This window comes from Pseudophryne corroboree, chromosome 7, assembly GCF_028390025.1.
Source record: "Pseudophryne corroboree isolate aPseCor3 chromosome 7, aPseCor3.hap2, whole genome shotgun sequence".
NCBI classification, from domain to species: Eukaryota; Metazoa; Chordata; class Amphibia; order Anura; family Myobatrachidae; genus Pseudophryne; species Pseudophryne corroboree.
Genome location: NC_086450.1, coordinates 134360287 through 134382797, shown reverse-complemented (window position 1 = coordinate 134382797; position 22511 = coordinate 134360287). Strand labels below are relative to the sequence as shown.

The 22511-nt window shown below is 44.8% G+C and overlaps 1 protein-coding gene across 3 annotated transcripts in view; it reads right to left on the bottom strand.

The window, feature by feature from the left end:
• Positions 1 to 21604, bottom strand: part of CD302 (CD302 molecule) — a 66833-nt gene extending 45229 nt beyond the window's left edge. The window contains exons 1-5 of one of the 3 annotated variants that reach the window (XM_063933666.1): positions 21329 to 21604; positions 12974 to 13081; positions 9493 to 9615; positions 9100 to 9273; positions 6025 to 6051 (exon numbers count right to left, since the gene is read on the bottom strand). In XM_063933666.1, coding sequence (XP_063789736.1) covers positions 6025 to 6051; positions 9100 to 9273; positions 9493 to 9615; positions 12974 to 13081; positions 21329 to 21404 — 508 coding nt within the window. In that variant the 5' untranslated portion in view covers positions 21405 to 21604. The remainder of the gene's footprint in view (positions 1 to 6024; positions 6052 to 9099; positions 9274 to 9492; positions 9616 to 12973; positions 13082 to 21328) is intronic. The other 2 variants (XM_063933665.1, XM_063933667.1) reach the window with 2 other exon arrangements.
• Between the last annotated feature and the right edge of the window lie 907 nt (positions 21605 to 22511).

Below are 22511 nucleotides of genomic sequence, written 5' to 3'. Positions count from 1 at the left end.
CACCTACCACCCTCTGCCTACCCCTGCCTCTTCCCGTCACCCATTGCCCCCCAATCACCCCACTGCCTCTCCCTATTACCTTCTACCACTCCGTCACCCACTTTATGTCTATCAGCTAACAGACTAGTTTCAAACTTGCACTTACCACCCACTGCCTCCCTCTGCCACCCTTTACCTGTCACTAGTGAGTGACATTCAAAAGTTACAGAGACCCGGATTACATTTATAGGCATGAGTGCTGATACATCTAACTTGCATGATGGCATATATCTAGTGAAGTTGGCAATAGACCCTTGGATTACTGTGTATGAAGACAGACTTGATGCTGGGAGGTCCAGAGAGTTGCCTAAGACAGGGTAGAGTTTGAGGGCGACTATCCCCAAGGTGTGGAGTGTAGGACCTTCTGTGTCATCTTAAACAAATATGTGCTTCAGTTGGTCCCCAAAAGAGTGTACTTAATCAACAGGTGTGCTGGCACTCTTTATTGTAAACATCTACTGTATGATGTGACTTGTACGTTATGTCTGTGTCAACTAACAGACTGGTTTCAAACCTGCACTTACCACCCACTGCCTCTCCCTGCCACCTATGGACAGCCCAATCACTGACTGCCTCTTCCTTGACATCCACTGCCTCTCTATCACCCACTGACTCCTCAATAGCCACCTATCACCCACTCCCTCTCCCAGCCACCTCTACCTGTCACCCACTGACTCCCTAGTCACCACCTGCCTCTCCATCACCCACTGCCTCTCCCTGTGGGGCAGAGGAGGGGGGCCAGTACATATTTTTGCACCTGTGCCCACCACTTGCAAGTTCCACCACTGATCCCATAGCTCCACTTTTCAAAAGTTTCTCATTTAACAAACACAATAAGATTCATAAACCTACAACTACTCATTAACATGTAGTACTACGTAATGAAACAATATTGATGGGGCAAGCTGGGTTTTTGTTTTTTTTCTTCAATTCTATGATGCAACAGATTTCATTTCATCCAGCTATGTGTTACCACATGGTTTTACCATACCCTGGATCCAGTTGGGAGGCTCCTGTCACTCTGCTCTGCATTAGCAGAGCAGCGGTAAAGCTCTGCGCATGCGAACAGCATCTATTCATCGGAGACAGAGGGACTGGGAGCATGCCAGCAGCACACAGAGTGCTGGGCATGCCTCTACAGTGATGGACACAGGAGGCGTGGCTTGGAATAGTGGCTATACCGCAAAACCACGCTCGTTTCCCCAAGTTATGCCCCCTTTTCGGGAGCGCGTGCGGGAGTCCCGGATCTCACAACATGAAAATTGGGAGGTATGCTATTACTACACTACTGAGGGGACTTTCCCAGCCAGATTGTATAATACACAAAAGGACATTAACAGGTCTGTCAACTAAGCATAAAAACCAACATGTATTCAGGAGGACACTGAGTGGGTGGACATTAGGCAATGGGTGGCTAAATCCTCAATATAAAGGAAAATTCCTACAAAGTATATTCACGTTGGTACATGGTTCCTGAGAAGTTACATCATATTATTCCAGGGTCTTCAGACCAATGTTGGAGACAATGTGGACATATTGGTACTTATTTGCATATATGGTGGGACTACCACCTGATTTCTAAATATTGGGATGAGGTATTTCCTTTGGTGGGTAAGGTGATTGGTTTCTCTCCCCCTAAGGACCCTTTAAGGACCCCATCCACTATGGAGTTTTATCGCAGCAATGACTTGCATCCATTTTTCCTGTAATCTGGCCGGCAGCTTCCCGGGAGCCCTGCAATTGCGATTTGCTACTAGTATTTTTTACATGTGATTTATCTCATGCGATCTAATGTTATTAAACCTATTTCTGTGTGATTGAGATAAATATAACGGGCAGCCCGTGTGATCTGCAATTGCGATGGGAGACATGTGACACTTTTCATGCAATCCGTCTCAGCAAGTCGTCTCAATCGCATAAAAACAGGCCGTATCGCACTAGTGCAGCGGTGGCCAACCTGTGGCTCTTGAGCCACATGAGGCTCTTTTTTTACTCAAATGTGGCTCCCAACACTCAAAGTCACATGACCACAACAGATACAGAAACCGCTGCACTCCAGCCAGACACACAGCAACACTACAGGGACTGAAAACTGAGGGAGCCAAATACTATAGGTGAGACATCCACTGGCACATAAGGGGCTGGTGCAATCACGGGCTTGGAAACTTTTAGCCTGGGGGGCAGACTCAAGCAAGCGGCCCCATTTTTTTTTACAGGGAATCTGCAGTCAAGTGTCACTGGAACACTTATATTGCACTGGCCCAGGGGTCAGATGGCACCTTTATATGGATTTGGCTTTTTCAATTATTTTATGTGAAAGTGACTATTTCAATGTATTTTATGTTGGATCTGGCTTTAAAATGTATCTTTTGCTGAATCTAGCCTTTTCAATGTATTTTATACCGGCAGTGTGTCCTAGCTGGCATAAAGCCACACCCCATTTTTGCACACGCGCCTTCGGCTTGATGTCGGCTCTTTGACGTACCTAACAAGATTTTTTGGCTCTTTGTCTCTGCCTGGTTGGCCACCCCTGCACTAGTGGATGGGGCCTTTACGCTGTAAACCCCCTGAGAACCCTTTCTAAACCACAAAATAAACCTCTGTGGCCATATCTATACTGCGGCTACACTTTTGATTGCTGTATACTTGAAGCAAACAAATGATCCCCCTATGCAAACTCTAATCAACAGCTTCAATGAAATATATCACTGCTCTCCTTAACAATACAATTTTATACAACCTGGGATCCAGGCCCGGCGCTACCCGCTCAGCTAACGGATGCAGTGCAGGGAGGTGCTGGGACGGATAGGCGCTTCCCCTGCTCTGCATCCCTTCCCTGCTGCGCCGTCCTGTCCTCCCTGCTGCTGCTGCCAGCTGCTGTGCCTGTCACTGTATGACAGGCACTGGCAGCGTCGCATGCAGCATGAAAAGCCTCCTCCCTCCCCTCCCTTCACCTTTGTGACAGTGATGTGTATGTACGGGACATAAGGGGGCGGAGCTACATGGGGCGGAAGGGGGGGCTAAATGGGACAGTAGGGGGCGGAGCTACACGGACCAGGCTGCTGTACAGAGGGAGACTGGCTTAGGTAAGTGGATGGTGACAGAGGTGTGTGTGTGTGTTCTACTGGGGGGGATTACATGTAAGGACGCTAGTACTACTGAGTGGGGTGGGGGGCATTACGTATAAGGACGCTACTACTACAGGGGGGGCATTACGTGTAACGACGCTACTACTCTGGGGCCATTACGTGTAAGGACGCTACTACTACTGGGGGGGCATTATGTATAAGGACGATACTACTACTTGGGGGCATTATGTATAAGGACGCTACTATTACTGGGGGGGGGGCATTACGTATAAGGACGCTACTACTACGGGGGGGATTACGTGTAACAACGCTACTACTGGGGGGGCCATTATGTGTAAGGACGCTACTACTACTGGGGGGGGCATTACATATAAGGACTATACTACTACTTGGGGGCATTATCTACAAGGACGCTACTATTACTGGGGGGGCATTACGTATAAGGATGCTACTACTGGGGGCGCATTACGTATAAGGATGCTACTACTGCTAGGGGGGAATTACCTTACGTATAAGGACGCTTCTACTATTGGGTGTGCACTACGTATAAGGATGCTACTACTACTGGGGGGAGCATTACGTATAAGGGCAATACTACTACTTGGGGGCATTATGTATAAGGACGCTACTATTACTGGGGGGGCATTATGTATAACAATGCTACTACTACACTGGGAGGAGGGCATTACGAATAAGGATGCTACTACTGGGGGGGGCATTATGTATAAGGACGGTACTAATACTGGGGGCGTATTACGTATAAGGACGCTACTACTGCTAGGGGGGAATTACGTATAAGGACGCTTCTACTACTGGGGGTGCACTACGTATAAGGACGCTACTACTGGGGGGCGCATTACGTATAAGGACGATACTACTACTTGGGGGCATTATGTATAAGGACGCTACTATTACTGCGGGGGCATTATGTATAAGGACGCTACTATTACTGGGGGGGGGCATTACATATAACAATGCTACTACTACTGGGGGGAGGGCATTACGTATAAGGATGCTACTACTGGGGGGGCATTATGTATATTTATTTATTTATTTATTACCAGTTATTTATATAGCGCACACATATTCCGCAGCGCTTTACAGAGAATATTTGCTCATTCACATCAGTCCCTGCCCCAGTAGAGTTTACAATCTATACTCACTATCGCATGTACACACATTCACACTAGGGTTAATTTTGTTGGGAGCCAATTAACCTACCAGTATATTTTTGGATTGTTGGAGGAAACCGGAGTACCCGGAGGAAACCCACGCAAGTACGGGGAGAATATACAAGCTCCACACAGTTAGGGCCATGGTGGGAATCGAACCCATGACCTCAGTGCTGTGAGGCAGTAATGCTAACCATTACACCATCCGTACTGCCCGTAAGGACAGTACTACTACTGGGGGCGTATTACGTATAATGACGCTACTACTGCTAGGGGGGAATTACGTATAAGGACGCTTCTACTACTGGGTGTGCACTACTTATAAGGACGCTACTACTGGGGTGAGCATTACGTTTAAGGACGATACTAGTATGAGCGGGTTCGGTTTTACTCGGTTTTACTCGGTTTTACTCGGTTCTCAAAACGGCATCTTATTGGCTCACGGATGTCACGTGTTTTGGATAGCCAATAAGATGCCGTTTTGAGAACCGAGTAAAACCGAGTAAAACCGAACCTCGCTCATCACTAGATACTACTACTTGGGGGCATTATGTATAAGGACGATACTATTACTGCGGGGGCATTACGTATAAGGACGCTACTATTACTGCGGGGGCATTACGTATAACAATGCTACTACTACTGGGGGGAGGGCATTATGTATAAGGATGCTACTACTGGGGGGGCATTATGTATAAGAACGCTACTACTACTAGGGGGAATTACGTATAAGGATGCTACTACTACTTGGGAGGCATTACATATAAGGATGCTACTACTACTGGGGGTGCACTACGTATAAGGACGCTACTACTACTTGGGAGGCATTACATATAAGGACGCGACTACTACTGGGGGTGCACTACGTATAAGGACGCTACTACTACTGTGGGTACATTATGTATAAGGATGCTACTACTACTGGGAGGACATTATGTATAAGGAAGCTACTACTACTGGGGTGCATTCATATAAGGACGCTGCTACTACGGGTGGGGCATTACGTATACGATTAATAAGATTGTGCTACTTTGTGGCGTAATTTTAAATGGGGGTACTATTGTGTGGCCATGCCATTACTTGTGAGACCACAACCCTTTTCCCTCCGCGCGCCAAAGGAATATGGGAGGGCGCAAATTTATAGTTTGCAGGGAGGCGCCGAACACCCTAGCACCTTCCCTAATGGCAGGGATGGGGAACCTTCAGCCCTCTAGCTGTTGTTGAACTACACATACCAGCATGCCTTGCTACAGTTTTACTATTTGGCCATGCTAAAACTGTTGCAGGGCATGCTGGGATGTGTAGTTCAACAACAGCTGGAGGGCCAAAGGTTCCCGATCCCTGCCTTATGGGATCCCTGCTATTCTTTTTATAGACAGCTACATGGGGATGTGAACGTTGCTTCTTCTTGGTTCTGGAGTGTATCGGATGTTGCCCGTTTCCTCCATGCACCTCCTTCCTTACCCTCCCCCATTTTCTTTTACTATGCACCATGTTGTATTGTTGATCAAAATTATAATAATTACCAAATGAATAGTATGAAAAGCCTTTATTGTACTTCCATGTCATTATTATAGTACTATGTATGTTTGTATTCTTCTATACAATTCTATGAAAATATTTATTTCCGGTCAACTTTTCTACTACGAGATTAAAAATAAATAAATAACTAAATAAATAAATGTGTAAATGACAAATATTTGAAAGCAAATGTGTAATCTTACCAGTTTTCCTCGTTGTCCCTGGGGTATCTGAAATAAGAAAATATTAGTTAACTATAACTAATCTCCATATTGCTTCTGCAGTCATAACTTGGAGATATGCAAATATTATAATATGGGCATGAAACAAGCAGGGGTGTGGTATGACTTGTCCACAGTAATCTGTCCGACCACTGTGTCTACGGTCCGTAACGTTGCCCATTTCTTTGTTGCTTCAATGCTGAGATATATGCTGCTGTAACTATGTTTATTTACCGGGGGCGTGGCCTAGCGGGACATGGAGTAGCAGCTCGGCGTGAGTGCTCTCCACTCCCATATATCCGTTCTAAATATCCTGAGGGGTCCCCCCGAGCCCAATTTACCGCAACTGGTGGGGGAAGGATCCAGGCAGCTGTGGAGTCTTTGCGGGCCGCCGGACGAGTGCAGACTGAGGAGAATCCGGACGCTGAAGCTTCTCTCCCCTGGCCTTTCTCCTCACCTAAGATGGCGCCGTGACTTCCGGTCCCGGCTCTCTGGCGCGGCCTCACAGTGTGCGCTGTGCGGGAGCCGCTCGCACGGGGAACTGCTGGGTGAGCCTGCCGGAGCCTGCAGATCGTCCTCCTGTGTCTGCCCACCGCTGCTGTGCGCTGTGACACCCGCGGCCCCCCCTCTCCTGGGGGAATACAGTGTAGGCCTGCTTGACCCTGCACACCACTCTCCTCGCTTCCCCCAGCGCTGCTGTGTGCTGGGGCACCTGCGACCCCCCCCTCTCCTCCCCTGTGCTGCCTGGGTGTTATATGGCCTGGGGCTACCAGAGAGGCCTGCATGAAATAGGGGTCGTGCTCCTTCTTCCTTGGTCCCTCCTATACGCTCCTGTGGAACTGCACTGGACTGCCATATATAGCTATCTGTGGTGCTGTGACTGTATCCTGCTGCTTCCAGTGTGTGCACACACTACTATTATTCAGAGCTATCCAACCTCTGTGCTGTTTGTTATTCTTTGAGCTACAGATCCTGCACTACTCTTAGATATCTACGAAATGGTGAAGAATCACCATAAATCTGCTGCGGCCCGGCTTGCACAATACTCGCATACCCCTAGAGGGCGCGCGGCGGCGCCGACTGGGGGTGGGGATACCCCTCTACCGGGGTCCCCCAGCCACTCATCCTCCTCTGGTGATACCTCTGATGATGTGCTGCAAAAAGTGTTGGAAGCCCTGGAGGCTAGCGAATCTCGTCTCTCAGACAAGATAGGCCAGGTGCAGGCTGACCTGACCATAATCCATCACGATATCCAAAAGGTTAGAGAACGGGTCGGGGAAGTCGAGACCCGAACATCCACGCTGGAGGATAAGATCTCACCGCTTAGCTCCCGAGTCACGTCCATCGATGGTCAGCTATCCGATATAAAAGGCAAGATGCTGGATATGGAGGGCAGGCTGAGGAGGAATAATGTCCGCTTTGTGGGGCTCCCGGAGAAGGAGGAGGGCAATGCCCCGGAACAGTTCCTTGTATCTTGGCTGAAAAGTTCTTTTGGGGCTGACTCCTTTACACCTTTCTTCACGGTTGAACGGGCTCACAGAATCCCTTTCAGGCCGCTGCCGCCGGGTGCGCCACCGCGCACACTCATAGCGAAATTCCTCCACTACCGAGATCGGGACGCTGTTCTATTTCTGGCGCGCACCAAGGGGCCCCTGTTGTGGAATGGCTCCAAAATTTCCGTGTTTCCTGACTTTGCGCTGGAGGTGCAAAAGGACTGTGCACAATTTGTTACGATTAAAAGACGCCTCAGGGAACTTAATCTACAGTATGCAATGCTTTTTCCTTCTAGGCTGAGGGTGGTGGCTGATGGAGAAACAAAATTCTTTGCTACGCCTCGGGACGCTGCCCTGTGGCTGGATCGATGGGCCCCGGCCAGGCGGGCGCTTGCTCCTGATCCTTAATGTTTGATATATTCCTATGTTTAGGCTGGTATTTCTTGCTGCTATCCGTGTCGCAGTATGTTACCCGGATAATACTACATTGCCTCTGCTAGTGTTTATTTTTTCAATCCAATGATGTTTATGTTTAGGGCTCGGGGTGGGGTCTCCTCGCTTTTCTTAGATGAGGGAGGGGGACCTATGCCTTTTGTCTTTGGGTCACTCTATTCATTGCCCTTTTATGTTGGTATAGTTTGTTTTTTCTTTGTTAAGGGGGAACAGTTTCTTGGGGTAAGGCATGCCTCAGTTCGGGCGGGTATACAGGGAGGGGGGGCAGGACGGGAGGGAATGTATTTTGTTGTTTGTTTTCTTTTTTTCTTTTCCTATATGTGTACACATAGTGCATACCTTTTCTTTTTCTTTTTCTTTATTTAATGTTATGGTTTGTATGTTTTTCTGGAAAATCAATAAAAACGTATTGAATTTAAAAAAAAACTATGTTTATTTACCCTGTACTTGTCCTATACTGTCATCAATTGTAAGTTGCTGTTTTCCTGTTTGATTATTTATGTACTCCGTATTTGGGCGCTGCGGAACCCTTGCGGCGCCATATAAATAAAGGATAATAATAATAATATACAGACTGGTACTTATCCATTGTCCATTATCCATTATCCATTATCCATTATCATCAGGGAGGCTCCAAATGTATTCTGCAGCAGGACAACCTCCCCAAACATACAGTCAATGTAATTAAGACTATCTTCAGTGTAAAGAAGAGCAAGGACTCCTGGAAGTGATGATATGGCCCCCACAGAGCCCTGATCTCATCATCATTGAGTCTGTCTGGGATTACATGAAGAGACAGGAGGATTTGAGCAAGCCTATATCCACAGAAGATCTGTGATTAGTTCCCCAAGATGTTTGGAACAACCTCCCTGACGAGTGCCTTCAAAAACTGTGTGCAAGTGTACCTAGAAGAATTTATGCTGTTTTGAAGGCAAGGGGTAGTCACACCTAATATTGATTTGATTTCAATGTATCTTCTGTTCATTCACTTTGCATTTTGTTAATGAAAAAAAAAATAAACGATTAACACTTCTATTTTTGAAAGCAATTTACTTTGCAGCATTTTCTCTACGCCTGCCTAAAACTTGTGCACAGTACTGTATATACTTACATAATGTTTTACACAATACTGATGATACTGCAACGTGATCACAGTCGTTGATATCCCACAGACCAGTCAGCGCATCCATGGTCACGCAGGTGATTAAGTTTCCTTGGAATATCTGTCCCTGTCTCCAGTTTGAGAAAGTTACCGCAGACTTGTCGAACCATTTGAGAGAGTCATCTGTCAATAAGATACAGGGAGCTTTTATTTGATGTAGTTTAGATTTTTGCCGTGTTTATGATGGAACAATAACTATATGACGTTAATATAATCTTTGCAGAAATAAGAGTTTTGTTTGTAGAATTCCTAACAGCAATCTACGAGATAGTAAATGATTACTAACATGATACAAATGTTATAAAAGTATATTGGTCGCTTGTTGCGTGAATATAATCGTACCATCAGTATCATAGAACATGCCCAGCAAAATCTTTTTGGAGCCTTTCCATTTAGTTTGTAACATTGTCAGCAAGAACGCGTTTTCCTCCTGGGTATTGATGCTTATTATGTCACCGCCAATATCTAAGAAACAAGAATATAATACACAATAAATATATATAATAAAAGCAGCAATGCGATGCCAAGAGCAAGCCCAATCCTGATCCCATATCTACTTAGGGGTCTGTTTACCAAGCCCTCAATGGAGATAAAGTGGACGGAGATAAATGACGAGCCAATCAGCTCCTAACTGCCAGGTAACAATCTGTGTTTGAAAAATTACAGTTAGGAGCTGATTGGCTGGTACTTTATCTCCGGCCACTTTATCTCCACCCAAGGCTTAGTAAATAGACCCTTTAGACCAGAGCTGGCCAAACCAGTCCTCGAGATCTACCAACAGTTCACATTTTCCAGACCACCTAGCTGGTGCACAGGTGTAGTCATTACTAATTAAGATGTGCTGCATTCATTCCTAACTGACAATTCTACAGATCTCCAGGAGGCCTAGAAAACATGCACTGTTGGTAGATCTCGAGGACCGATTTTGCCAGCCCTGCTTTAGACTACTGTAACTGTGCTCCATGATTTGGAGTCCTGGAAAAGAAAGAGCGGAGTCCCTTTCTCCTTGCAGTCCACCCATCTACCAATCCAGATACAGAAAAATCTTAAAATGTAAATTTTTTAAACCGTTCTCTTGAAACATCGACATCATTAAGCTTAATATTATATATTATTAGAGATGTAGTTGTGGAATCAGTATGATATGCCGGCGGTCAGGAGACAGATGCCAGGATCCCGACAGCCGGAATACTGGTGGCAAGCACAGCATGTCCCCTCACAGAGTTGCTGCGCTCACCACAATTCAGGCCCCGGTGGCTTCCTTTGGTCGCCACAGGGTTATATTCCCCCTCGGGTGGTTTTTTGGCCCATCACCTGAGCAGGGATTATGGCCAAAAGTCGGGATTCCAACCACCAGTTTTTCACCGGCTGTCGGGATTCCGGTGTTGGTATCAGCTGGGATCCTGACAGCCAGCAAAATGAATGCCTCCTGTAGTTGGGATGCCCTCTGCGCTGTGGTTCAGGGCCTATTCAATGGAATAAGGGTAAGGACAAGTGTGCAAGAACCTGGACGCAACCAAGAAAGCAGCCTGGGCTCATATACAGTGCTCGGGGTAACCCCAAGCCCCCTTGTGGTGAGATGCAAATAGATTAGTGGTATAGAGTCCTTGGCGCTAAAAAGTGGGTGGGGGGTGGGGAGACAGAATAATCAAAGATAAGTATAAAAGGATATTGATTGTCATAGGTGAAATTATTTTTTCCACTTGGAAGAGAAAATAATATAGTATAACTCTGTTATTGATAAAATACATGCAGACAGTAATGATACACTAAAATTGTATTTATGCAAGAAATATATGCCTAAGAGCATACAATTAGACAGACATAAAATTCACAAACTTACAAATCTCTGAAAAGACTCTTTAAAGAGTCAATGTATGCTTTCACCTATGAGAATCTATATTTACATAGAGAAGTATCATTATTATACTTCTCTATGGATTATTCTAAACATTTCATGGCACCATGATCTCTATACCACTAACCTATTAGCATAGGAATAGGTGTACGACAATGGGGTCAGTGACACCCGGTGCACTAGATAACACCCCGTGCGATCCTTTTTATATCTCTGTGATCCTTCCCATTTACATGAGATGGACACTACACTGGATAATAGAGTCCGTTTTTTTATAGTCCAATGTTATTTACTTTACTAGGCTTTGAGCATTCACAATTATTTAAAAGAGAATGAAAGACGTATATATACAATTATAGGCTCATCTCCATCTATGGCCACCAGCCCCTAGTAGTACGATGATAACTCCCTCAATACTTACATCTTAGCTGTATTATGTCTTGAGAATGTGTGGTGCTCTATGTTACCTGTACTCTAATTCTGTTATTTATTTACTGTAATGCTAAGTTTTGTCTCCCTGTACTGTCCTTTGTATGGCGCTGCGAAACACATGTGGCGCCTTATAAATTAAATGTAATAATAATAATAGGACGGACCCTATAAACACAAACAGAAATGGGATGGGTGGGTGACATAGCAATAGCATCTAGCTCCAGGCATTACAGACAGTGGGCCTGATTCAGACGAGGCCTTGTCTGTTGGCGCGGTCGCGTCTGCGTCTTATGCTAATGCTATGACTGATTTAATAAACACTGAGACGCCCACTTGCAGCATCTTGAGATGGTGCATTTCCAGCTCGGAGCAGCTTTAAATGAACCATCAAAACTTGAAGCAGCTCTATAGCAGGTGCAGTTTCTCTGTCTGACTATGGCCTCCTGTGTGAGCGACACACCCATGCTGGCTTAGGCACGCCCTGTTACCTTACTAGAATGCCCACTAAAATCCGCAGATCCTGCGTCCGATTCTGTACTGTGTCATCAGTCAACTGTGTACAGCATTAGCTGTCCAACTCAAAATCAGTACCAAAGTTCCTCTGCTCAAGGTTAGAGAACATTATATAGTTTTTAACCTTTCCTGATTACCCGACAAAAGTCTTCCACTATTAGCACCCTGAATGAAATTCCTGTTAACGGTATCTGGTCTCTAGGTCGACAACGTCTAGGTCAACCACTGTTGGTCGACAGGGTTTCTATGTCGACATGGTCTCTAGGTTGACATGTACTAGGTCGACATGAGTTTTTCACAAATTTTTCATGTTTTTTTACATCTTCATACTTTACCATCCACGTGGACTACAATTGGGAACGGTAAACTTGCCCGATGCATGGCGAGCATGGGACACGGTGCACTCATTGGGGTTCCCGGTCACTCTACGGAGAAAACGGCACAAAAAAACCCAAACCCCCCCCTCATGTCGACCTTGTTCATGTCGACCTAGAAACCCAGTCAACCTATTTACTGTCGACCAATGATGGTCGACCCTATGATCCACACCCCCTGTTAACATGTGTGTAAGTGATACCTATCTCCTCAGAGAGTCCAAAACTCCAAACTTTCAAATGTGCAACACCTCCACTTCTATAAACCCGCACTTTAGCAAATATACACCTGAGTCTCACCTGAACAGGGATTACAATGCTGCGTTTTCCCAGAGTGGTGCCTGCTTCTCCCTACATACTGACAGTTACATAAATGCATCATTCGGAGATATGTGAATAAGCAAAGCAGGTAAAAATAAAAGCCTACAGCATGTATTATTGCAAACAGAGGGCTGTTTTGGGTCTGAGTGTTGCCATATGCGATCCTCTTTTGTTCTACATTAAAAAAAACTAACCAAAAACAACATAAAAAAAAACTAACCAAAAACAACATAAAAAAAAACAAAAACAAAACACTGGCACAATTTGTGGTGATAAAATAACATCTCTATCCTCTACTGAAAGAACACACTACTGGTTTCACTACCTTTGCAGAGGTCATGAGCACTCTCAATGTTGAGTGAAGGCTTCGATGCTGGATAAATGAAGGCGTAGCAGCTGCTGTTAAATTGGACCCACAATAGAGCAGGGCACTCTGTGAAGAATAGAAATAAAAACACAATTGACCGATATGAATAAAAGTTATAATCTACAATTGGAGTGTTGTGTAACTAGTAACAACGCATCACCTGTATTAGCTAGGGGTATATTTACTAATTTTGTCCGATCTTGTTGTATGTACTCCGATGTGCATTGAGTTCTATAAGAAAGTACTAACAGTTGTCCAATGATCGGTTTTGACCACGAGCCGATTTTTGACTTTAGTACAGCTCTGATTTGCAAAATAGTCACAAAAAATTGTCTTGCAGTCAACAGTGTTCATCGGAAAAAAACATTGGTATTTTCTCATAGAGCTCAGTGCAAATTGGAGATTTACTAACAGTCAATTTGTAAAATCAAGCGAAAATTTAACACAAAATTGTCCAAGCAATAGACTAGTAAGTGACAGGTAAAACATTTCAATTGTAAAACACATTCTAATGTCTAAACTTTCATTATGATGCCTGTAAAAGTAGAGATGACGGACACTGTGCCAATGTTTCTCTAATTAAACGATTATCGGCACATTGCGCATGCGTCAAAGTTTAATAGCGATGTTACTTGCAGTGTTTACCTTCATGCAGTGTGATTGACAGTCAGGCACTGCTTGTGGGTGTTGACGGGAGAGTTGTGGCATAAACGCAGGCGTGTCGTGCCTGTTGCTGGCGCATGTTGCTGGCTACAATTGCGAATCTGTTTTCACACAGTGTGGTTCCAGCGTCTCTGTTTAGGCTAGCATGCTGCATGGCCATTGATTTACTGAAGCTGCCAATTATCGAAGGATCTGCGTGTGCGCTGGGAATGTGTACGCAGTTTTTGTGCTTTTGCGATGGCTCCGCTGGGCGTCTCTGTACTTTTCAGGGCTAATTTTTTTTTTTTGCATAACTACCGAAATCCTCAGCGTGCACAATCCCAGCTGCGATCGCCATAACGTCCATCAATGAATTAAACAGCTCAGGGGGCACTGCATACCGCAATATAGGTCCTGTATAGGCGCCCCACCATCAGAGGTATACACAAACCATCGACTATCGAAGATGTATGCAATCTAAAATGACAGGAACCACAGCAGTTTCTTACATGTGGTAGGTTTTGCCCAATAGAAAATCAGGAGGACATGGTAGTCCATTTTGCCCAATTTTTTTTTGTTTTATGTCGATTTTGAATGTTATTGACAAACACCAGCTTACTTTAGACATAAATAAATAAATAAATACTAACCTCCATATTGCTTCTGCAGTCATAACTCGGAGAGGGATGCAGTCAATTTACATACAATCAAAATCCCGAAGGTCAAAATACTGACAGCAATTGACCGACGGTCAAAATTCAGACAAGGTCAAAATACCGACATTTAAAATACCGACATTTTTTCATTGAAACCGACTTGTTCATACTTTACCATCCCAGTGGACCTGGAGGGGGAATATAATAGTGTGCCGAGCGCATGGCGAGCGCAGCGGTACACGTATATGGTGTCCATGTCGACCTATGTCGACATGCACACAAAAACAATGAAAAACTTGTGTCGGCCTTTTGATCTGTCGACGTTTTACATGTCAGTATTTTGACCTTGTTGGTATTGTAAATGTCGGTATTTTGTCCATGTTGGGATTTTGACCGTCGGTCAATTGCTGTCGGGATTTCGACCTTCGGGATTTTGATTGTAGGGGGTAAATTTACTAAGATGGGAGTTCTATTTAAGATGGGATGTTGCCCATAGCAACCAATCAGATTACAGGTATTATCTTATAGAAGGTGCTAGATAAATGAGAATTAGAATCTGATTGGTTGCTATGGGCAACATCCCGTCTTAAATAGAACTCCCATCTTAGTAAATTTACCCATAGGTATTTCATACCGATCCCCTCGGAGATATGCAAATATTGTAATATGGTTATAAAACATGCAGAGGTGTGGTATGACTTGTCCACAGGGGTGGATTGGGATCAAAAACTAGCCCAGGAAATTTATGGAAGCAGCCCTAATAGGGGTGGGGTCTTTTGAAGGGGTGGAGTCTGATCTTTTAGTAAATTTACCCCCTGGTGCAACAAACATGTGCCTACTGTGCGCAGTAGAGATTCACAAAATGTTTGCAACAGATTTTCAGACTTTACATTATACAGTAAGAAACTGACTGAAATTCAAGGAAGATGAAAATTGGTAACATTGTATTGTATTTTTAAACATACTTTTGAACTCAAAAACAATACAATTTGGCTATTTCAGCTCAAAATGCAATTTTCTATACTTTAAATACAAGCGTAAGGTTCATCGTACAAATCAATCATAGCAGATCAGACCAGCTCAAAGTGGAACTAGCACAACAAGGCCATCAAAGTGGCCAAATTCGTTTATTATCCGAGCATCACTACTATGTAGCCCACCCATGGCAGCTTTATACGTAATAGATTTGTCTCGATAATGGCTGAATAACAGATGTGAGGTGAATGTAGGAACATGGAGTGGATAGTAATGCTTACCATCTCCTATATATTAGCCCAGATCTGTGACTCTTTGACTGTGTGTATAATGCTGGGCAGAGTCACAACGCTGCTCGGAGTCAGAGTCACAGATCTGGGCTAATATGTCCATGGGTGCTCCCAGGCCTGAGCACCCACGGGCAACGAGGAGCACCTACGGAACCAGCCACCCAGTAATGCTAGCCTCCACAGCCCCCGCAGTGGATTGAGACGCGCTGGGGGCTGCGGAAGCGCTTCCGTACATTGCTGTATTAAAAGAACCACCAAAAATGGCCGCCGCCAAGGAGGAGACCGACACTAGAGGTCACATTTGACCTCTAGGCCTGTCTCCTCGGCAGCGGCCAGTTTAAGGTTTTAGTTTTTACACTGCAATGTACGGAAGCACTACCGCAGCCCCCAGCGCGTCTCAATCCACTGCGGGGGCTGTGGAGGCTAGCAGTATAATTAATTATGCCTGCACCCACCCTCCCATACTTTACTGGGGCTGCGCCCAGGAGACTCCTGGCAACGCACATTAAACCCCTGGGAACGGACATTTAACCCCTGGCAATGCGCATGAAACCCCTGACAACGTGCATGCAACTCCTGGCAATGGACATTAAACCCCTGGCAATGCACATGAAACCCCTGGCAACATACATTAAACCCCTGGCAACATGCATGAAACCCCTGCCAATGTGCTGGAGACCTCTGACAACAGGCAGGTAATTTAAAAGTCATTAGAAGCCTTACTGTCTGCCATCATTTGTAAGGGGCATTATTGTGTGTGGGGCATAAAATGGTGTCAGGACCCCTACACCACCCGCAGCACCTCCGCTATCGCCCCTACCCCACCCGCAGCACCTCCGGAACCCCTCCCTCATCCGCAGCAGCCCCGCACCTGCCCCTCCACCACCTGCGGCACCCTGCCTCTCCCCCACCCACAGCCCATCTGGACCCCCTCCTTTATCCGCGTGACCGGGTATTCCAACTCGAGTAACTTGCAGGGTTCAATCCGGCTCACTGTGCTGTGTAAATGGGAAGCCGGGTCAATCCAACCCGTTTCTCGTTCACTTGTGATCTCCATGCGCCGTCACCGCTGATGTCACCACAGCGCTGGCGATGGGCCTGAGGCTGGTCGCAACCGGGAAGCAATCGTGTCAGGCTCCCAGGTGCGACCCGCCTCATTCGGTATAAAAGAGGTATTAGTTAGTAGCAGAATACTTTAGTATAGCGTACTTCTTTTATATACCTGGGATGTGGTGGAAGATTAAGCAAGACAACTGTACTCATGTATATCGTTAAAACCTGGACTGTAATGGCGGCAGTGGCGGACCTACATTTTTTGGGTCCTGAAGCTTGAACTGTGATAGTAACCCCTTTGCAACCAGCAACAATAGGGCAACATCGGTCCAAAGGGCCTTGCAGAGAACAGGTTGTGGAGTGGAGTCCTTGAAAATGGGTCACAGTGAGCCCCTTCCCACCAGCCTGTGTCTGCGGGGACAGGTCAGGATTTCATGGTGAGAGAGTCTGCGGGCAGATGTGGTGGGTGACATGGCAAGTGTCTGTGGGGCATGTCTAGTTACAGAACTGCCTCCGGCCCCTTTAATGTGTCACAGCACTCCCCTCACCAATAATCACCTGATAACACCCCCTCTTTTCTAAACACCTGACAGCACACGCCGCTTAGTTTAAAACGGATACATGTTTCATGCCATTTACCGAGCACAAATCACAGAGCTAGACTACAACTCCCAGCAGCTCCCATGATAAAAAGTGACGCACATCCAAGCTGTAATAGCAGCTAAGCTGTACTAGAAGCCTGGTTGTCATGGTTTTATTGGCAACAAGCTATAACCATACAGTACATAAAAACAAGAGGTGAAAATGGTTTCCTTCATGATTAGGGGCCCTGAAGCTTAAGCTTCATTAGTTTCATAATAGATCTGGTTCGGGAATCTGTGGCATAGGTGCTAATGTTTCTCCCCAGCAGCATATTTGGCGTGAACTTTCCAAGCACAAGCTGTATTGCTAATGAGACCACTTATGTTATAGAGGAAGAGACTATCCTTATTTAAGTGGCCATTAGAAGCTCATTTTGGCCCCTATAGACTGAGGACAGGAAGGAAACACATACTGTATACTATGATTTCAAAGGATGGTTTTCAGGAAGGGCTGTATAGTGGTCTCAATAGTGAGTCCTGTCACTACTGTGCCTGGATGCGGACAGCCACGTCCCTAATGGCCCAGGCCTTCAGTGCTGTAAATGTTAGGAATTTCAGTAGGAGAATAGGTATTTTAATGCAGACACAATGTATGACTTCTATATTATAGCATTCCCAATTATTTCTTCACAAATATCCATTTGTCACCATAGTTCACACTTGAATTTCCCATCCAGCTGTCTGTAAACACTAGTATAGAATGGGTTTTAATATTCTAATTTTATTTTATCTATTTAGAGTTGTGTGTCCTAGGTCATCCTATATGACTCCCTATTGTACCAATGTTAGCCATGTTTCTATGTTTATGCCGTACCCACAGATTAGTTATCTCACCCCCACACCCACGGATGTGACAGAGGCTTTTGTAGACTAATCCACACTAGCTGACAAGTACAAAAACAGTGAAAGAAAATAAATAGGCATATACATTTACCTGCAGCCCATAACAAAGACCTCACCATTGATGTATGATGTCCGGAATGTCAAAAGTTTTTATAGGAAGTGCTGGAAATATTTTGTGACTAGTGACCCAATCTTATCAGGACAATGTATTGTGCGGTACAGGCTCTGCTGGAAAGCTGGGTCCCTGAGAAAGCATTCTGAGGGGCCACCTCACACTACTCATTGGTAGTGATGCTTAAGCAGCTTCCTTACTGCATATCTGGCATTGACAATAAACACTGTATGGCAGGAATTGTATCCAATTTAGACACAAACATGGTTGATCAAAATCAGACAGACTTGGCTGTTCCGTGCCCTGGCTGACCAAATTAGTGCAATTGCTGGATGACCTATTGAATGGTCATTGGAGGACTCAGAATGCACAACTATAATAAGTTGAACAATTGTGATCAGGATTCCAGGCTATTTGGGCCACAGGTGTGGCAATATCAGATGGAAATCACAGACAGACACTTATCAGAAGTTGATCTCAGCATACATTAAGCATGGATTCATTTGATCTAGTCCTCGGGCTCAGAATGGCACCAGTAGCTGGCTTTATTGTGGATCCAGTGTATTGTAATGTAGCAAACTTTCTAAAGAGGACATGTGTAAAAGGTGCTTATAGCAATACTGAGATTTACATTTTGGGAGCCATTCTTATGGATTAGGTATAATTTGTCCACCTGCTGGAGCTGGGAATCATACTCATTGTGCCATTCCTCTGTTGGGTACAAGGTCGGATTATAGGAGGGGCGACAGGAACAGTCATTTCGGGGGGCCCACACACTGTCCTCAAGACTCACCCAATGATATTGCCACTGGTGAGCCAGAGCCATTACAGGCTTCTGACCCACACACTGATGAGGCCGAAGTGGCAGGATGGAAGGACAGCGTGGTCTCACTACAAGAGTGGCACCGCTGAGAGCATCGCAGTAGGAGCAGCAGAGGGCCTAGCAGGGGAGTCAGAGAGCAGCACTGCTGAGGGCATCACAAAGGGATTATATAGTAGGGGGCCTATTAGCTCTGGCAGCCAGGCGGGCTGGGACAGACTAAGAATGCTGGAGGTGAGACATACTGCTCACTCCCACTCCCCCTTCGTGGCGTAGATGCTGCCCAGGGGACCCACGGGCCTTAATACGGCCCTGGTTGGGTACAATATATAGAGACTGCTGATGACATTTTATTTAAGCATACAGCTACATTTGCCCTCCACGTTCACAAATGCCCACAGTTCAGTTTCCGGAGCCACCTCACTGAGATAGCCACATGTTCTCTCACTGGAGACAATACATTTCGAGCAGAAGGCACCTGGATCTCATGCCCTTACTTCATAATGCCATAGCTTACTAATGCAGAACGGGGCCTATGAAGCACTCGCTATAGTTAGCTTCACTCAATCAAGTCAGTAGCCTTTTCAATTTAGACTATAATCCTCTGGCCCCTGGGAACTGAATACTCAAGGAGAAATGTATCAAACGTTCTAAAGAGGACAGGTGGAGACAGTGTCGGACTGGGGCATAAAGGGCCCATCGAGGGAATGTAGTGGTAGGGGCCATGTTTAGGGGTGTGGCCAGTCACCACATTAGCGACTGCATGTTCTGGGCACCTTGATAAATAAATATATATATATATATATATATATATAGTAAATTAGTGCTAGAGCATGCATAATAATGTACCAGATTAAATCAGCAATGCGCATGCATAATAATGTACTAGATTAAATCAGCAATGCCCTGTAGAGAATACACCATAGTCCTGTACAGTATAAGGTAATATATGTATAATGTATAATTCAAGTACACAGTTTGGAACCTGATACCTAAAGGAGGAGGAGGGGGCCCATGCATTGGGGCCTACCGGGGGTTTTCCCTGTACCCCTGTGGGCCAGTCCAACCCTGGGTGGAGAAGTTTCCCATAGCAACTGATCTTCTAGTTATCATTTTATAGAATGTCCTTATTAGGTGGAATCTTGTACTTGGTCTCTTTAGAAGGGTTGATACATGATCCCCTTATAGGAGTATCCAATTAGCCGTGAAAAACTGCACTTTTATTGTAAGTAGCAAAAAATCACTATCCAATTAGCAGTGATAACTTACTGCCGATAATTTTCCGAAGGCTTTATCGCGATATTTCACCTGATAAGTAGTGTAAAGTCCCTACTTTAATGTAAAAATGTGGGGATTTGGATCAGAACCCACGGGACATGATCTTTAATGACTAATTAGGCACTTTGAAGTTTTTCATTATTTTTAATTGTAAAGTGATGGAAATTGGGGTTCACTGTTTGTGACATGCATATTAGGGTGATTTAAGAGTGGGACAAGTTTTTTAGGGCTTGCAGGAGGGACTAATCAGATTTTTGTGTGACTTTGTTTAAAAAGTACCTTAAAATTACCCAAATATACTTGTAACTATTTTCATGTACCCCTAATTTAATGAGAGCATTTATTTTGCACAAAAATCTTGCATTTGACCCCATTTAAGTGCCCTAAATCTATTTGATATGACCTATTATACACTTCTGTACTATATTCTTATGGTAGTTTAGCATTTTTGGGGTACAGGCTGATTTCCCCCTTTTCACGCAAATCCCGTTTTTGTCAATTTGGAATAGGGTACGTAAAATAAAAACGGGAGTGTGCATTTTGTCAAAAAGCCGTTTTCTCCGCTTTTATTGGGGGATAGCAGCAAAAACTTTTTGTGGGAATAATTGTAGCGTTTTTGTGGTTAATAGGATGCTGGTAATAGGATACGGTGGATATGCTTTTTTTGTGCCTCCTCTGGGAGGTTCAATTTCATCCCACTGTCTAAAGGCTTTTTCATAGGTTAATTGTTTTGCAATTCAATCGTCCTTAGTTTGATGGTGAGATTTATCAAATCGTGAAGAGAGATAAAGTACCAACTAAACAGCTTCTGTCATTATACAGACTTTGCTTAAAAAAAAAAAAAATGTTTGCTATGGGCAACTTCTACACTCTCTCTCTAAGATTTGATAAAACTCACCCCTTGAGTATGGTTCATGTAGCTGTGATAAATAGGGTGCTGTGTAATATGTTGTAGCAATATAAATAAAGGAGCCTAATAATTACAATAGTTGTGGTTACTCACCTTCTCCTAATTCTTCAGCACCAGAGCAGACAGCAGAGATCAGAAACAGCAGGAACACAACCCTTACTTGTTCCATCTATCTTGCCTTATCCTACCTACAAGTACCTTAAGAGCCTTCCCCCTGCTATACTCCTGCAGAGGTGCTGTAATCTGGAGGGGGCTGCAGGTCGTACTACAGGAACACTGAATGCAGAGCAGTCGGAGCTGACGGGAAAAACATCAGTTGCACAATAATAAAAAAAAATAAAAAGAACAAAATTAACTTCTGCTCCACAGTTTCTCTTAGTGACAGGGGAGGGACAGAATGGCTTGCTTATTTGTAAACATCCTCATTTTAAAGGGATATTACATCGATTTATAGAAAATAAATATAATAGTAATAAAATATAACCAGATTTACAGTTAAAGTGTCCCAGCCTTTAAGATCCTTTGAGATTGTATTTATTGGATGTGCTTAGATGCAGCAAAGTTTGTCACAGGACAAATTTGGATTAATTATTAGCTCAGGGTGGATTAATTGCTAGTTTAAGTGTATGTAAGAAATGGTTTACATTTAGTTTGTTCATTCCAGTGTTGTGCGTAATTCATACTTGCCTACTTTTGAAAAAGCATTTCAGGGAGATTGTGAAAGCAACACAATATCAGTGCGGACGTGTATTCAGTAGCGGATCTTGCCACGGGCAAGCTGGATTTTTGCCCGGAGGGTGCCGCACCATGGCAAGATCCACTTCTGTGCCCCCCGTTGTGAAGGGAACCAGACGCTACGCGTCTAGTTTCCCTTCGTGGAGGGGACCATTGCTGTGCGGTGCGCGATGACGTCATTGCGCACCGCACAGCATAGTGGTACAGACGCTAGGGGTCATAATTGACCTCTAGTGTCTATGCTGATCCGAGGAGAGGAGCGGCGCCGGCGGAGGTCTGCAGCGGTCTGGAATCAGGAACAGGGATAGTAAGTATACATTTTTTTTTTCTCTTTCATCGGCGCTACAGGGCGCACAAATGGGGGCGTAACTGACCACACCCCCATTTAAAGCCACGCCCCTATCGTTTTGCCCGGGGCGCCACAAGGGCAAGAACTGACCCTGCGTGTATTGCTACATCTGAGAGGCGTGTCATAAAAATACTTACATCCAAATGTAAATGAGGCCCAAAGTTAGTAAGATCTACTTGTTGAAGAAAAGAC